The sequence below is a fragment of the Procambarus clarkii genome, chromosome 7, assembly GCF_040958095.1.
Source record: "Procambarus clarkii isolate CNS0578487 chromosome 7, FALCON_Pclarkii_2.0, whole genome shotgun sequence".
Taxonomy (NCBI): domain Eukaryota; kingdom Metazoa; phylum Arthropoda; class Malacostraca; order Decapoda; family Cambaridae; genus Procambarus; species Procambarus clarkii.
Genome location: NC_091156.1, coordinates 1,816,263 through 1,833,499, shown reverse-complemented (window position 1 = coordinate 1,833,499; position 17,237 = coordinate 1,816,263). Strand labels below are relative to the sequence as shown.

At 39.0% G+C, this 17,237-nt stretch overlaps 2 protein-coding genes across 5 annotated transcripts in view; one reads left to right on the top strand and one right to left on the bottom strand.

Moving 5' to 3' along the window:
• Positions 1-864, top strand: part of Kdm5 (Lysine demethylase 5) — a 46,378-nt gene extending 45,514 nt beyond the window's left edge. For 2 of the 4 annotated variants that reach the window (XM_045747294.2, XM_045747292.2), the window contains one exon: positions 202-864. In XM_045747294.2, coding sequence (XP_045603250.1) covers positions 202-291 — 90 coding nt within the window. In that variant the 3' untranslated portion in view covers positions 292-864. The remainder of the gene's footprint in view (positions 1-201) is intronic. The other 2 variants (XM_045747295.2, XM_045747293.2) reach the window with 1 other exon arrangement.
• Positions 865-7,715: 6,851 nt separating this feature from the next.
• Positions 7,716-17,237, bottom strand: part of LOC123761338 (uncharacterized) — a 28,743-nt gene continuing 19,221 nt past the window's right edge. Inside the window, exons 4-6 of the mRNA XM_045747297.2 lie at positions 14,280-14,406; positions 10,378-10,467; positions 7,716-9,088 (exon numbers count right to left, since the gene is read on the bottom strand). Of these exons, the coding sequence (XP_045603253.1) occupies positions 7,840-9,088; positions 10,378-10,467; positions 14,280-14,406 (1,466 nt within the window). The 3' untranslated portion in view covers positions 7,716-7,839. The remainder of the gene's footprint in view (positions 9,089-10,377; positions 10,468-14,279; positions 14,407-17,237) is intronic.

Sequence of the window (17,237 nt, the reverse complement as noted above, 5' to 3'; positions counted from 1 at the left end):
GTATCCTGAAATACACAAAGTAGTTTGTGTTTGAATAAATCAATGTACCTGCATTTGCTTATATTCATTGTGGCACGAGCATTAGAAATTTTAATCACGGACTAGAATGAAAAGAAAATATTTTGGAAGAGCTTTTTGAGATTTCAAGATGAGTTCTAGACAGTACAGTATTGGGAAACTGATGTAAACGTTAACTTACAGCTAGGTGAGTTGACGGAAGAGGAAAGTGTGGACATCCTCCTCAGCCTAGCTACAAGCCTGCCGCCCAAGGAGTCAGAGGCACAGAAGTAACCTGTGCTATTTTCACACTAAGAAAGTATATGCAGATTTGTATAAAGTGCTGGCATATGAGCTTATGTGTCCTTGAAAATTTTATTTGCTGATCTTATTCAATGGATAGCTAGGGGAAAAATTTATAATGGGATCTACTCGGCTTCTAATGAAGCTAAATGTCCTAATAATATTTGAATGATGATAATGGCAAAATTTGCTATTAAGGTAGGTGAACTAGTTGGAATTTATAATGACAGATGTACATTTGTTAAACATTAACTGTCTGCTGCATTAGAAAGCAGGTGAATATTTTGTAACGGTGGATAAACTTGCTTTAGTATTATGACTGTGCCTGTTTGGGTATTTATTTCTGAAACCAATGAATATTTAGTTTTCAGCAGCTAGCTTGACAAACAAGAAACGTCAATTTTGTAAAATGAGCAAACACTACCAGGTATTTTACCTTCTTTGAAGCTGAAGATTCTTCTTACCTTTATTTGAAGCTGAAGATTCACCTTTGATATTGTTAAAAATAGGAAATGCCAAATATTATATATAGGTAGATCTGAGTCATTATGAATTTTTGTAAGAGATGGCAGTAGATAAAGTGCTTTTTTATTTAAAGTAGATACTTTTCAAAATTATTATTCTCTTGTACAGCCAGTTCTTTCTTCTATATATTGTAAGCACTCCATTGGGTGGGTTTCATCTTAGAGCATTAGAAAACTTAAAGGGTAACTTCTGCTTTGGTTTCTGTCTTAGGGTGTGTGTGAATGCAAATACTTTGCCCTAACACTTTATTTAAATTAGTTGTGTTGTAGATTATCTGCTATATCCTATCCCTTTAAATGTGCAATTGTAACATTTCCTTTTTCACATTAATCGTACCTCACAAAATCTTTTTGCCTCAAACGTACAAATTCTTGTCCATCTTGTCAAGTTCATCAGTTTCATTGTAAGTCATCAATATTTTATTTAAAATAATAAACTTAAAAAATCTTTACATTATTCAGAGATACTTTAATATCTTGCAGGTTTCTTCATTCATTATTGAATTCACTAGTTATGCACTGGAATAAAAATATTTTGAATATCTTACAATCCGTTTACTAAAAAAAAAAATCTATTGAGCCTAACGTAGTATTAAAAGTGTTAGTGTGCCTAGCATAATAATGCTCTGTTTACTACGTTATGCTATAATTGTATTTGCATAAAACATGATATGAAGAAACTAGCATTTTTGATAAATAGTTTGTTCTTGTGGTAGGCTTAGACTATAAATAAATAAATATTTGTTTACAATGTTTCAGAACATGTCCAAAAACTGGATGAAGTTTACCATTAATAGTTTGTTTCCCTCTGTTCTCTCTCTCTGTTCTCTCTCTCTGTTCTCTCTCTGTTCTCTCTCTCTGTTCTCTCTCTGTTCTCTCTCTCTGTTCTCTCTCTCTGTTCTCTCTCTGTTCTCTCTCTCTGTTCTCTCTCTCTCTCTCTGTTCTCTCTCTCTCTCTCTCTGTTCTCTCTCTCTCTCTCTGTTCTCTCTCTCTCTGTTCTCTCTCTCTGTTCTCTCTCTGTTCTCTCTCTCTCTCTCTCTCTCTCTCTCTCTCTCTCTCTCTCTCTCTCTCTCTCTCTCTCTCTCTCTGTTCTCTCTCTCTCTCTGTTCTCTCTCTCTCTCTGTTCTCTCTCTCTCTCTCTGTTCTCTCTCTCTCTCTGTTCTCTCTCTCTCTGTTCTCTCTCTCTCTGTTCTCTCTCTCTCTCTGTTCTCTCTCTCTCTCTCTCTCTCTCTCTCTCTCTCTCTCTCTCTCTCTCTCTCTCTCTCTCTCTCTCTCTCTCTCTCTCTGTTCTCTCTCTCTCTGTTCTCTCTCTCTCTGTTCTCTCTCTCTCTCTGTTCTCTCTCTCTCTCTGTTCTCTCTCTCTCTCTCTCTCTCTCTCTCTCTCTCTCTCTCTCTCTCTCTCTCTCTCTCTCTCTCTCTCTCTCTCTCTCTCTCTCTCTCTCTCTGTTCTCTCTCTCTCTCTGTTCTCTCTCTCTCTCTCTCTCTCTCTCTCTCTCTCTCTCTCTCTCTCTCTCTCTCTCTCTCTCTCTCTCTCTCTCTCTCTCTCTCTCTCTCTCTCTGTTCTCTCTCTCTGTTCTCTCTCTCTGTTCTCTCTCTCTGTTCTCTCTCTGTTCTCTCTCTGTTCTCTCTGTTCTCTCTCTCTCTCTCTCTGTTCTCTCTGTTCTCTCTCTCTCTGTTCTCTGTTCTCTCTGTCCTTTCTCTTCTCTCTGTTTTCTCTGTTTTCTGTTTCTCTCTCTCTCTCTCTCTCTCTCTCTCTGTTCTCTCTATTCTCTTTTTTTTTTCTTTCTGCATCCATAAATAAGGGTACAGTTTATTTTAACTGAAATTTTGTGGATTGTTTTACAATCTATAACATCATGTGAGTTGCATGGGTTTATGTCTTCACTGACATATAAGAAATATGCTAGTTTGATGGTAAAAAGCCTGATCGTTATTTGTTTGACAATTTTCGATAACTTTTGTAATCTGTGTGCTCTAAATAAAATTGCCTCAGGTAATAGTGAAGTTGAATGGAATTTGGATTTGACGTTTTCACAAATATTTAATGGTGTACTTCGGACCTTTAATGTCACTTTTAATCCTCTGTAGGTGTTATTTTTTTATTTATTTATTTTTTTCTCAAATCATTAATTATTTCAGTCACCTATCATTACCTCCCTTCATAACCCTCTTACTGGGTGCGTGATCTCAGTTGCATCATCGGCACATGTTACTTGGTAGTGACCTACTCACCATGCCACCCAATATGAGTTGCTTTCTTTTTGTACACATTGTTAGTGTAATTATGTACCAAGTATTATTATTTTGATTGTATATAGCATATTACTTCATCTCAAATTGTATATTTCATAATTTTTTTTTTGTTCTCTAGAATATGAGTTACTGTGTTAAGGATATTCCACTTGAGACCAATCTTGAGGATAACAGTACCAACATGTGCACTAGACCAATTTCCATTGTAGTATACAGTAAAGTTTAAACTACTGTTTTCCTTCTGAGGTCTCCTGTATTATGTGCCTCCCTGGGGCAAAACAAATTAAGAAGAGGACAAATTGGTAATTAATTCCCAGTGCTCAGGTACTCTATGGAGGCAAATTATGTAAGTGACAAGGGCACACAATCATCAAAATATTTAATTTAATATTCAAATCTTTATGCAGCCAATAGACATGTTCTTGTGTTTGTTTAAAATGAAGGATACATTCCTTCAGTTACAAAAAATCACCAATGGATGACCTGATATAATTTTTCCAACACCTTCACTTGAAGATGTTACTGATTTGTGCCTCAATTTACCAGTGTACCTGTGTTAGTTTAGCTGCACTGCTCATGGTATTAAAGAATACCTTGAAAGCTTCATAAGATTTTTTCTAATACCCTTATTTTGATACTAAGTGTGGTTACCACTCATTCCCATGTGTGTGGAAAATGATCAATAAAATAGCTGACAAATGCACACTGGACTAAGCCCCTGTTTTACTTGTTAAATAATCTCTTAGAGATCCTGTGTTTCAAATGCCCTGGGTGTTCATTTCTTTAATATAAATATGGGTCTCCTCTTGGCTCCTATCTTTCACTCCCATAAATAAACTATTTTTTATTTTTTATTTATATATACAGTACAAGAGTTCTTACATTCTTGTAAAGCCACCAGCACGTTCAGCATTTCAGGCAGGTTCTTAATCTTAATTTCTCCCTGGAATATGACCTGCTAAATTATTTAACAACCAGGTACCCATTCACTGTTTTATGAACAGAGTCGTACAGCTAAAGATTGGCGACTAGTCAATTCTTCCCAGCCAGGATACTTGCCCAAACCAAATCACTCGTGAAGTGTGGGGCGAGTGTGTTATGCCACGGGTACTATTGAAAATCCTAACCCTAGAATTTTCATTCCAATGTTGCTGTATATTTCTGCCTCCACACTGTCTATGCCTAGCCCGTTGTTGGCATGAGGGGGCTTGATAGGTGGCTGCCGGATTAAATTAATATTCAGAAAGTGAAAAAAAAAAATTACATTATACAAGTACATAAATAAGACATGTACACAAAACAAGAATAATAAAATAACATGTTTAAGCAACCCATCCTCAAACCAAGTCCATTCCATCCAGTGGTCGACCCCAAAAACGCATTCATCAATTTTAATTGCTGTTCATTCAAAATAAGAATTTTCTCAAATGTAGATTAATATTAGCATATTGTGCTAATTGGTTATTGGTTAGGTTAGATTTACCAATTAGTCATTGGTTAGGTTAGGTGTTTAGGTTCTGTTGGTGATTATTTGTATTTGTAGTACATAGGTGAAGCATCTACAGCGTTGTGGTTCAAACAAAAGTCTTCAGCAAAGCACTTGTTCTGGAAGTGTTTGGACGTCATCAGTCGAGTCGTGTGAAAGTTTTTCATCCATAAATGGGGTTTGGCGGGTGCATGGAATGGACTTTGGCCTTTGTTTATGAGGACGGGCTGACTTAAGAGAAGATAACAATTAGTTTATAAGCAACCGAGTCGATGACTTGGCCCTGTTCAACTTGGGCTTCATTTTAAAAATCGAGACATTAAAATGTTGAGTTCAAGATGAGACAAACTACAAGACAGAACAGCAAAATCACTGTATGTAAAAGGGAGGCCCTTATCCTTGCTATGTTTTTTTATAGCATAGGATGCACATTACCTAAAAGGGAGACCAGTATGGGTATCTTTGATTGTGGTAGTCTGCCTCTTAATTAATTTAAGAGGAAGAAAAGGGGAAAAATTAAACCAGAGTTGACTTAAGTGCTTTAATTGTGTTAATCAACACATTGATAATGTACAGTATTGATGATGATGTATCGAGTATATATACATACGTACGTGCGTGTTGTTGTTTTGTGTATGTCTTACATGTGTGAATATCTTATGTAAATGTTTACAAGTGATTGTGGTTTTGTGACTAATTATTTGAAAGTTAAGTTTTATTAGAGTTGCTTAATTTTATAACCCCTTGGAAAATACTTCCATTTGGACAACACAGTGTGCTGGATATATACACAGGTACATCTGCTAAAGTTATATTACAAGATTTTTTAAATCTCTATAATTAAAATGCTTTACCTGTGAGTTAGTATGCATTGATTGAACTATGTTTGATCAGTTCATAAATTGTAAAATACTGCAGCTGAAAACACACTAATTATGCCGAGAATTAAATTATCACAGCCATAGACTTTGTCTTTAATTGAGAATGTGTTGCACGATATTTTATATATTATTTTTATATGATTTTCTAATATTCAAGGATTGAATTTTAGCTTTTGAGCAGTAACTGAGAGTTAATGTGTTCCGTGTTTATTTGAGCACTTCGTAGCTGCATAAACTATACTGTATTTGATTTCTTGTACATTTTATTTCGTACGGAAACAAATATTACAGAAATCTATAATGAAATTTATGTACAATAATCCAAAAAAATCACTTTATAGTTAAATTTTGAAAATGCTTGTAAATTTTTAAAAACAAGAATCTTTGGTGAAGGCCTGATTACCTTACCTTTAAGGGGCCGGGTGCACAAAAATATTTGTCCAAATATGGAAAATATGAAAACTGTTAAATCTCATGTTATTTGGCATCAGCATCATGAAAGTTTTCCCCTATATGTTAAGAAATGGATTTTATATGAATATTAAGAAAAAAAGCATGCTTATAAGGAGAACAGTTCTTATTAACTGGAACTGAGGGATAATGCAGTGATAGAGATGCAAGCACCTGTCCGACGCACAAAGAAGAATAGTAGTAAGGAGGGTCCACAAAGTGGATATGCAGCTGGTGCTTTTCTTGCATTACTGTGTAATACATAACACGAATAATAATGAGTAAGTATGTTACTATGCTGTATTTTGTTATGTATCATATAAATACATTGCCCATGCCAATATGTGTTAGTTTCACCAATTTCTATTTTTGTTGCAAATTTGTTGTTTTTGGATTTTTTTTCTCCTTTGTTTATAATTTAGTTTTGTTGCAGCGTCTACATCTTGGAGAATGCATACCCATCACTATGTATGTAAAGTTTGAATGAAGTTTCATTTCAACACACTGACCTACAAATTTCACATATTCGAGTACGAATTCCAAGCAATGTTTATTAAAACGCACAAGTAAATTGATAAATTAAACTACTGTATTATTTGTTGCTAACTTCAACGTCAGTTATCTCTAAAACATTATTTTAAAGAAATGAAAATAATGTAATATGCCATTCTGAGCCCATATTGAATAAAATAAAAATTGGTGACATTTTAAAATTGGTGAATTTTTCAACTTTTTTTTTTTATATTTCTTTTTCCTGTACATATTACTATATTGATCCATTAGGAAAAGTTGGAGCATTTACCATATAGATTATGCACAACAAATTTGCGTGTGTGTGAGGAAGGTTCCCGGTTTGGTGCCTTCTTTTGATAATTACTTGAGGAAGATTGATAAATTGTGCTCCTGGCCCCTTAATTGCTACCACCTTGCAGTGATTCCAGGGGTCAAGGTTCCTGACCAGGCCTCCTGGTTTGTTGTCTGGTCAGCCAGTCTGTTGGATGCAGCTGCTTGTAGCCTGATGTATGAATCACAGCCTGGTTTATCAGGTATCCTTTGGAAGGATTTATCGAGTTCTCTTGAACACCGTGAGAGGTCGGCTAGTTATACCGTGTATGTAGCAGAAGCATGCTGAATTGTCTTGGGCCCCTTATGTTGATAGTTCTCTCTCAGTACCTATTGTACTCCCGCTTTTCAATTGGGGTATTGTGCACATCCGACCATGCTTCCTGGTCTCGTGTGATGTTACTTCTATGTGCAGAGTTGAAACCAGTCCCTCTAATATTTTTGAAGTGTAAATTATTATGTATCTCTCCCGCCTACACCCTAGGGAATACAGGTTTAAACATTTTAATGGTTCTCAATATTTTAATGTTTTATTGAGTGGATTGTAGCAGTAAAGGATTTTTGCATGCTCTCCAGGTCAGCAATTTCTTCAGCCTTGAAAAGGGCTGTTAATATGCAACAATACTCCACTCTATAGAGCACTAGTATCTTAAAAAGAATAATTATTGGTATGACAGAGAAAATGGTGTGCATCATTGGTATGACATCCTTTGTTTGAAAGGTTCTTGTTATCGACCCTGTATTTTTTCATGCAGTTGTGACTGCTACTTTATTGTGTTCTTTGAAGGTGAGGTCTAATGACATTACTCCCAGATCCTTAACATTGCTTTTTCATTCTACAATATGATTTGACTGCATTTTATATGTAGTTTCTATTTTTATATTTTCGTTTTTTCCATTGTGCAGGAACTGGAACTTATCTTCATTAAACACCATATTATTTTATGTTCCTCATTGAAAGACCTGATTTACATCATATTTGAGGTTTCTATTTTCTTTATTTTGTCTACTCATAAAATCCTAGTGTCATTTGCAGAGGATGATACGATTACATTATACTTACATTACATAATGTATTTACATTACATGCCTAGTTACATAATTACTCTTTCATAAGTCCTATCCAGAGTGCAAATGCTTTACACTTTATGATAACCTCCTCTTGAACTAGATTAAAGGACATTGCAAGAACAGCTAGACCAAACATGAGATAAAGAGATCCAGTTACTAGTTTTATTTGAGCTTCTTGTGTTTCATAACCTAATGACTTGCCAGGTACAAAGTCACCGAAACCTATGGTGGAAAGAGTGATGAAACAGAAGTATCCAGCATCAAGCAGGGACCAGTCTTCTAGCCACCCAAACAACAGAGCCCCAATTCCTATGTAAGAGGCAACAAAAGTCAACACAATAGGAATGGGTACACGATTATCAACGTCTGACGTGTCTGGAGGGATTGGTCTATAGCTGAGTCCGAGCATGTCTCCGTTTACTGATTGCCCGGAGATTGGGTCAGTAAAAACCGTTGTTGCATCACCGCGCAATTGACCAAATCCTCCTTTATTCATAAGTGCCGTCTTGCGTGCAACTTTACTCTGTTCAAGTAAGGCATCTCCTGATAATGTGTTATACACTACTAAGGTTTTTCCTGGGGAATAAGGTGGTTTCTCTCTAATACGGACACACTGCGAGTCATCTGCCTCGCTTCCATAAGGCATCAGACCTCCAATAGATGGGCTATAATCTTGTCTGGGCCATGGACGGCTTATACTGCTGGCAGTCAGAGAGAGACTGGAGGCGTGATGTGTTGATGCGGTAAGTGTAGGAGAGACTGGTCTTGAATAATTGGAAGGCGGCTGCTCACTCTCGACCTCAATCACTATGTGAGGACCGCCATGTGATCCATTTCGTACTATCCATTCTGTAGGTGCGTCTCGACTCATGGGGGAAGATGGCGCTGATGGTTCTGGTGTGTGGCTGGCCGACATGGGTAACGATAACTGAGTTTGAAGTGGCAACGTGTCATAGTCGTGGCGATCCTTGTGGGACGTCTCGAGGGAAGTGACGACCAGGCCGGGTACACTGGTGTTGGTATAAGCTGCACACTCTGCCACAATGCGGTTGGCCTCTGCATCGGGAAGAGTCATTTGTGTTTGAGAGGGGCGGGGATACCGTGGAGTAGAAGGTTTTGATGAGTTGGAGGGCTCTATCAGAGATGGAGTCTCAAAGGAGTTATCTGAGCCTCGATGTATGGTGGCAGAGATTGGCGGAGAGATGAGCATGTTGCGCCGGCTAGGTTTGTATCTTGGTGGTGGCGTGTAGGGCCGTGGACTTGCAGACTCTGGCGACCCCCTGGAAGAGGAGACAATGAGTAGATGTTTGACACATTATATACAACGTTAAATTGACATGTCTAATTAGCTAACAACAAATTTAAATCGTGTGTTAAGTATTGGTAATTTACAACAAAACTGTTAATCACCTAGTTGTATTTACATGATCGAGTAATAGCTCATCTTTCTATCCCCCGGTCAGTTAAAGCAAAATATTATATTCCTCATGTTTCTCATTCATATTTCCGTTTAAACTGTATTGGGCTACACGAGAAGATCGTTCTGTGAAATCCAATAAGCAGTTAAAAACGAAAATATGACGATAAACAAAATTAATAAAATTTATTGTTATAACTGACCTGGGGATGGAAAGGTGATATTACTTATATATAATTTATATTTATATTGGAGCTGTCAGAATGATCCAGGATGTCGATTCTGCGGAAAACCTCGCCTCTCTAATGCATGTAGAAGTAAACTTCAAGTGGGTGAGGAAATGTTCTCCCGTTGTTGCAACTGTGGAGGTGTTCACAATGCTTACTCAACGCAAGTATTTAAGATATTTTATAATTTATTATAAATGAATTGCCATTGCACGCAGCATGCATTTAGACTTATCTTTAAATGGCTAAATCAGAATATAATGTAATTTTCTAATGTGTGTGTGTGTCTGTCTTTTTCCAAACACTTGACACTTCATGTCATGCACCCCCATCCTTGGTGAAGTGCCAGACACGTGCAGCCAAGTGGTACTTGAACTGTGTCAACACCTGCCACTCAACTGAACCTTATCATTATATTAACCATCCACGATTCGGATCAGCGTATCTGGTTCGCTTAGTTTTTACCTTTAACATAACTGAGTAGTGAACCGTTTCTTCTCATATAGAGTGTATCCATTGGTGTGTGTATGTGCGTGTGTTTATGTCGTAAGTGCGTGCGGTCGTTTGTGGTTAGTGTGCGTGCTGGCTTGTGTTTATGTGGTTAGTGTGCGCGCGGGCGTGTATTTATGTGGATATTGCGCGTGTGTTTATGTGGTTAATGGACGTGTGTTTACGTGGTAGGTGTACGTGCGGGTGTGTGTTTATGTGGATATTGTGCGTGTGTTTATGTGGATATTGTGCGTGTGTTTATGTGGTTAATGTGCGTGTGTTTGTGGTTAACGGGCGTGTGTTTATGTGGTAGGTGTACGTGCGGGTGTGTGTTTATGGGGTAAGTGTGCGTGCGGGAGCTTATCTCTTGTTCAGAAACATATATCAACACATTTGTCCGTGACCTCCCTCCCCCCTCCCCCTTCTGTTTCCTCACCTGGCTTCCTGTAAGGTGGGTGTGGTGCCTGGGCCGCCCCCGTCCTCCCGGCTCCTGCAGCAGACGCAGCAGACACGTCGGTACATGAACCTGCCGGAGACAAGGGTAGCTGTGCAGGCCTTGAGTACGTCTTACATCTTATATTTTGTTGGTAGGGTGATTGAGACTCGCGCACAGGAATAATTTTGTCTTAACTTTGTTAAAGTAAAATAACTAAACTAAATGGCAATATAACTAAATGTAATAATTATATTGATCTACGTGAATATGATAAATAAATTAACAGTAATTAACATTCGCTGGTAATAAGCCAAATAAATTGTAAACAAACTGATTTGTTTACAAAGCGGTAAGCATAATGAATTAACGCAATTCGCACTAACATGAGGAAATACGTAACCCTATGACTTAGAATATCAGAGCGCCTACATTAAGTGAGGATTGATAAAGATTAAGCCACCCAAGATTAGTAACGGCTGGCAACTTTGTTTGAGTCTCTGTCCTTTGTGTAGACTGATATAATTGTTTGGTGTCATTGGTCACGTGGCTCGTTAAATGTTGTTAATCCACGCTGCATAATTACTAATGTACAGTAGTGTTAATTGTGAACTAGAACCATGTAAGAACACTTCAAGTGTACCAGATTAAGGTAATAATAACTCGCTCCAGATATATTTTGTACCCCTAAGCTTAAATCTATAGAAATAAACCCCTGTGTAATTTCAAGGCGCAGACAGTCGCAGTGACAATCAGGCGCAGACAGTCGCAGTGAGAGGGTGTGTTAGCCGGAGCTCCTGAGTGTAGTTACATTATGTGGAGCAATATGGAAGTTGTAGTGAAAGAACTGATAAATTTAGTTGGAGCTCTGAGGACAGAGTTGGACTCTCTACGAGAGGAAGTACGACAGTTAAAACAACATCGAGAAGAAACGAAGAAGGAGACCAGTATTAAAAAGACCTCGTCTTGGAAAGTTGTAAAGGACAGGGGCCTTAAGAAGACTTTGATAAAGCCGCCTACAGACGCCCTAAGGATTTCTAATTCATTTGCCGTATTGGAGGACGAGTGGTGTGGTGGGACTGCGGATCACGCGAACGGGAAAGTAACGAAGCGCAGGCCTCTCAGAGAGTAAAGGAAGTACCTAAGCAAATTCTAGTTGTGGGAGATTCCCAGGTAAGTATTTGGATAGAACGTTTTGTGCTAGAGATAGGGGGAACAGGTTAAGGGTTTGCTATCCCGGAGCTGGTATTGGTGATATTATAAACAACATGAATGATATTATGGCTGGAAATGGGGACAATCCCGTTATTTGCCTTAGCGCGGGAGGTAATGATGTTGGTCGAGTTAGGAGTGAGGAACTGATTCAGAGGTATAAAACAGCAATAGAATTAGTTAGAAGCAAGGGAGGAATCCCGATCATGTGTGGCATTCTTCCAAGAAAGGGAGTGGGAAATGAATGGTTGTCGAGGGCACTTGGTGTCAATTGCCGGCTGGAAAGGTATTGCAAATCAAATGCAATATTTTTCATAGACAACTGGGAACACTTCTATGGAAGAAATGAAATGTATGCTCGTGATGGGGTGCATCTATCGAGGGCTGGGGTGGTTGTTGTTGCGAATTCGTTGGAACCAGTGGTTAGAGGCGTTTGTTTGGGTTTAAACTGTTAGTAGATAGTGGTATGGGAATTGATTTGGAGGAAGGAGGTAATAAAAGTAAGTGTTTGTGGGGGAAAAGAATCGGCAAAATGATCAGGAAAAGAGAAGGGCCTCAAAATAACAATTCACTTAGGGTATATAACACTAACACTAGAAGTCTAAGAAATATAATAAACGATTTAAATGCTCTTGTCTGCACAGAAAAAATAGATATTATTGCACTTGCCGAAACGTGGATGAATGTAGAAAATAGAGCTATTAGCTGAATATCAAATAAAATTGATTTAAACTATTTCACACAGATATATTAGACGAGGAGGGGGAGTAGCCATATATGTTAGGGACAATTTGAAATGTAGTCTCAAAGAGGGAATCAAAACTGAGCCACATACAGAAACTATTTGGATAGAATTAAACGAAAAAGCAAATATTATAATAGGAGTTTTATATAGGCCACCAAAGTTAGACAGAATGGAAGCAAAGCATCTATGGCATGAAATATCGAGAGCATCTAGATCTAACAGTATTTATGTCATGGGTGACTTTAATTTTAGTGGAATAAACTGGTTGAATAAAACAAGGAATAATGAAGCAGAAGATTTTCTAGAATTAATTGACGATTGCTTTCTTACGCAACACATTAAGGAACCAACGCGGGAAAATAATATTTTAGATTTAGTGTTAACTAACACGGAAACACAAATTAAGGACATCGAAATAGGGAGTGAGTTAGGGAACAGTGATCATAAAGAAATTAGATTTAGCATTGAATGGAATATATCTGTAGGTGAAAATTCTGTTAAAGTGCCTGATTTTCGAAAAGTTGATTTCAATGATTTCAATAGCCTAAGAATTTTTTTGGGTCAAATAGATTGGAAAGTCTTGGGTATGGGGTGTGAGCCGGTCTTGGAGCTAGACATGAATCCAGCGATAGGTGAGGTAAAAGGGGTTTTCGATGTGGATTCAAAATATAACCTATTTAAAAATATTCTAAGCAAAGCCCAGGAATGTAGTATACCATATAAATTGAATAGATCGAATACTAATGATCCAAAGTGGATAACGAAGGATCTGAAGAACCTTATAGGTAAAAAGAGAGGGTGGTACAAAAGGATTAAGAATGGGGAAGTTAGTTTAGAACAGGAATTCGTACAACTGGTTAGAAATACTAAAAAAAAGAGATAAGGAAAGCAAAAAAAAAAACTAATGAAGTTCGCATAGCAGAGCAAGCAAAGACAAATCCTAAAGGATTTTTCCAGTTATACCGGGCAAAGATTAGGGAAAGAATAGGTCCATTAAAAACTGAGACAGGTCAAATAACAGATAGTGATGAAGAGATGAGTAGTATTTTTAATAAATATTTTATATCTGTATTTACTAAAGAGGAACTTAACAATATGCCTTCAGCCGAACAAGTCTATGTGGGTGGGGACGAGGACAGGTTGACTAGTTTAGCAGTTACCAGGGAGGATGTAATTAAACAAATAGTAAAACTCAAACCAAACAAATCCCCAGGGCTGGATGAAGTGTTTGCCAGGGTGCTTAAAGAATGCAAAGAGGAGCTTTGTGAGCCACTGTTTACCATATTTAATAAATCAATAGAGTCAGGCAGAGTGCCAGAGTTATGGAAAGTTGCTAATATGATGCCAGTTTTTAAGAAAGAAGATGGATCACTTACATCAAACTATCGGCCAATTAGCCTAACGTCTATTGTGGGAAAGTTACTCGAATCGATAATTGCAAATAAAATTCGTCTTGAATCTATTTTCAGAGTAACTTGTTTTGGCTCTTTTTATTATCTTAAAATTGAAGAGTACTGCTTTGCCAATTCTTTAGAAATGGTCCCTATCTTGTTTTTTTCATATCACTGCATTTTATTAATTGATTTAAGTATGCCTTTAGTAAGCCATATGCTGTTTAACCTTTTGTAAGTGACCTGTATAGTCAGCATGGGACAGTGAGTTTTATAGAAGCTTAGAGTTTTGCGAAGAAATATTTTGCACACCTACGTTAATGTCGGCTATTCTACCGTTCAGGCTCCCAATTTATGTTACTAACAGCGCCAAGAAAGATGCTTATGGAGGCTTCATTGTGCAATCTAAAGTTAGTCTTCATGGTTTCTGATGCTGGGATGTTAATGCTAGTTAGACGAAATGTTGGGAAGTGGCGTGTTGTTCCAATAATGATTATTCCAGTGGTTAATAGAAAGGTCAAGTTTGGCGATGGTCTGGTGTGTGTGTGGGTACTTACCTAAAGGAGGTGGCCATGGAGTCACCGATGTTAGAGAGACAGAGCAGCATGAGTGGGATGCCAATGATGGCATACACGATGGTCACCATCTTGCCCTCCCACGTTCTCGGAGACACATGACCGTAACCTGTTGGAGACCAGAGTCATGGGTGTGTTGCTACGGGTACTGGTGCCCCTGACACTTAGAGCAACACGGGTACTGGTGCCCCCTCACACTCCCTCTTATAAGAGGGAGACAGGGATAAGATGAAGTTAAAGGGGGACAGATATAAAGAGGAGAGAGGGAAGGGGGACAAGAGAGGGGGATTAAATGGGGGAAAGAGGAGGGGGTTATCTTAAGGGGGAGGGGAAGAAGGGGTAAAATACAGGGAAGAGGGGTGAAGAGTGAGTAAAGCGGTGGGGAGAGGAAGGAGGGGGGAGAGAGTGATGTGGGGGGGGGGGGGGGTGAAATGCTGGAAGAAGAATGTCCAAGGAGGCCTGGTCGAGGACCGGGCCGCGGGGACGCTAAGCCCCAAAATCATGGCAAGGTAACCACCAAGGTAACCAAGGTTCTAAACAATTCTGACTGTTCCCTCAATCCGCCGCAAAAAGCTCCCTACAGTGTGTGGCTCAGTTGTTGTGCCTATAATCTTTAGAAACTGAATGTATCTCTTAACCCTGATAAAACTGTTCACTATATTCCCCCTTGGAAATATGTGGAGAGGTCTCTGCATTATACTCCCATCAGTGTAAAACAAATGTATAACACTGACATTTTGAGATGTATAACATTAGAAGCTATTGACAGTCATCTTCAAATTCTCAAACCGACTGAATCCTATGCCTTTACTGATGGCTCTGTGCAGTTAGGCACTGGTAGAACAGGTTGTGCATGTGCAGTGTATAAAGGGAATGAAATGATCATGACTAGTACACAGAGATTGAACAACTGGGCAAGTACGACACAGACCGAGCTATTGGGTATTTATCTAGCCACTGAATCCCTTAAGCTCAATGGTGGTGGAGTGATATTCTGTGACTCTAAAAGTGCTCTGCAGTCCTTAAATAACCCATCACAATGTACGTCGGAAGTAGCTTGTAATATTAAACGGAATGTAATTTTTGCCAATGATAATAACTCTTGTATAAAATTTGTGTGGATCCCATCCCATGTTGGAGTTGGAAAACATGACTTTGTAGATCAATTGGCCAATGAGGCTTGCAGGAAAGAAAACATTGATTATGACTTTGGACTATCTAATGCAGTTATTAGAAACATACAAAGTAAAGAAATTAATTCAGATTTAGAAGAACTAAGAAATGCCCAGAGACCTGAAAGCTGCAGTATTAAAAGTTATGACAAGTTTTGTAATAATAGGTATTTGTATGGTCAGCACAGTAACCGGACCAGGCAATGTGATGTAGTCATTGCGCGAATTCGCCTTGGCTATAGACACATCTGGCAGGTTAGTGAGGCTGAGCCACTACCAGAATATTCAGATTGTAAACTCTGTGATAAACCTTTAATGCATTCACTAGAACACTATATTGATGAATGTGAAACCGTAAAGGACTTTAGACCTCCTGGCCTCTTGTACCACCAACTGTGTAACTATTTTATTGACTCAGGTGTTCTGGACGACATCCTAACAATTTACCCAAAATTTGCTTGTCCATTTTAAAGAATGAAGAACAATTTTTATTTATATTACTTCTAAGCTGTATCACTTATGAACCCATCCCTGCCCTTGTGTGGCAGTGCACAATAGAAAGTTGTTTTCACGTATCCATACATTAAAACATTGATTGTAACAATGATATATATGTGCTTCAGCCTACAGTTTAGACCTATTGTCTTATGTATGACCCTCTGTCCTGCGTGACAGTGAATACTAGCATTATCCTCACTTTAATAAGACCTATCAAAATCCTCAGATTAGGCAAAATTGTAATTAATTTTGTCAATAAAGATGTTAATAATAATAAGGTAACCACCAGGTAACCAGGAGTAGAGCGGAGAGGGGGAGACAGAGCCGGAGCTCCGGCCACCGCCAGGTACACCTCCTAGTAACTTATAAATCATGGTCAATGTACGATAAATTCAACATACAAAATCATTTGTCTATGTGTCTATCCCATGTGTTATTAGTCTTTGCCATGAAAGACTTCCGCCGCCGCGTTTGAGTCAGTGGAGGGGTTCCGGGTTGCTGGTGGGGGGGGGGGGGGGGGGGTGACGGGGAGGGGCCGACAACATCAACAAACCACCACGTTCAACACGTGGCGTCCTGACCCTCCACACACCCAACGCTCCCTCCTCTCCTGTTTACCGTCTGGAGGGTCTCACTTATTTACCCCCATTTGCCACGTGTCTGACTCCGCTTTGTTTACCTCAATAAGGAGACTGCTGGGGTCGAGTTTACCCCCTTCCTCACGCTGCTTTATTCTTGCCAGGAAAGTGTTTAGCTCGGGTTACACGCTGTCTACGCCGCTTGTCTTAGCTCGGGTTAAACCCTGTCTACGCCGCTTGTCTTAGCTCGGGTTAAACCCTGTCTACGCCGCTTGTCTTAGCTCGGGTTACACCCTGTCTACGCCGCTTGTCTTGGCTCGGGTTAAACCCTGTCTACGCCGCTTGTCTTTGCTCGGGTTACACCCTGTCTACGCCGCTTGTCTTGGCTCGGGTTAAACCCTGTCTACGCCGCTTGTCTTGGCTCGGGTTAAACCCTGTCTACGCCGCTTGTCTTAAGAAAATGGTTGTAGAGCTTGGATTATTCCCTTCCGTCATGATGTTTACCTCGGTAAGGATGTTGTGAAAGAATGATTACCTGTTCTGTATATTGTTTACCTAATTGTGGACGTAACTGTTTACCACAGTGAGAAAATGAGGAGGCCGGATCTTCTTCGCTATTTTTTTTTACCTCAGTGAGGGGGTTGTGGAAGCTGGACCTGTCCACTGTTTACCTCAGTGAGGGGGTTGTGGAA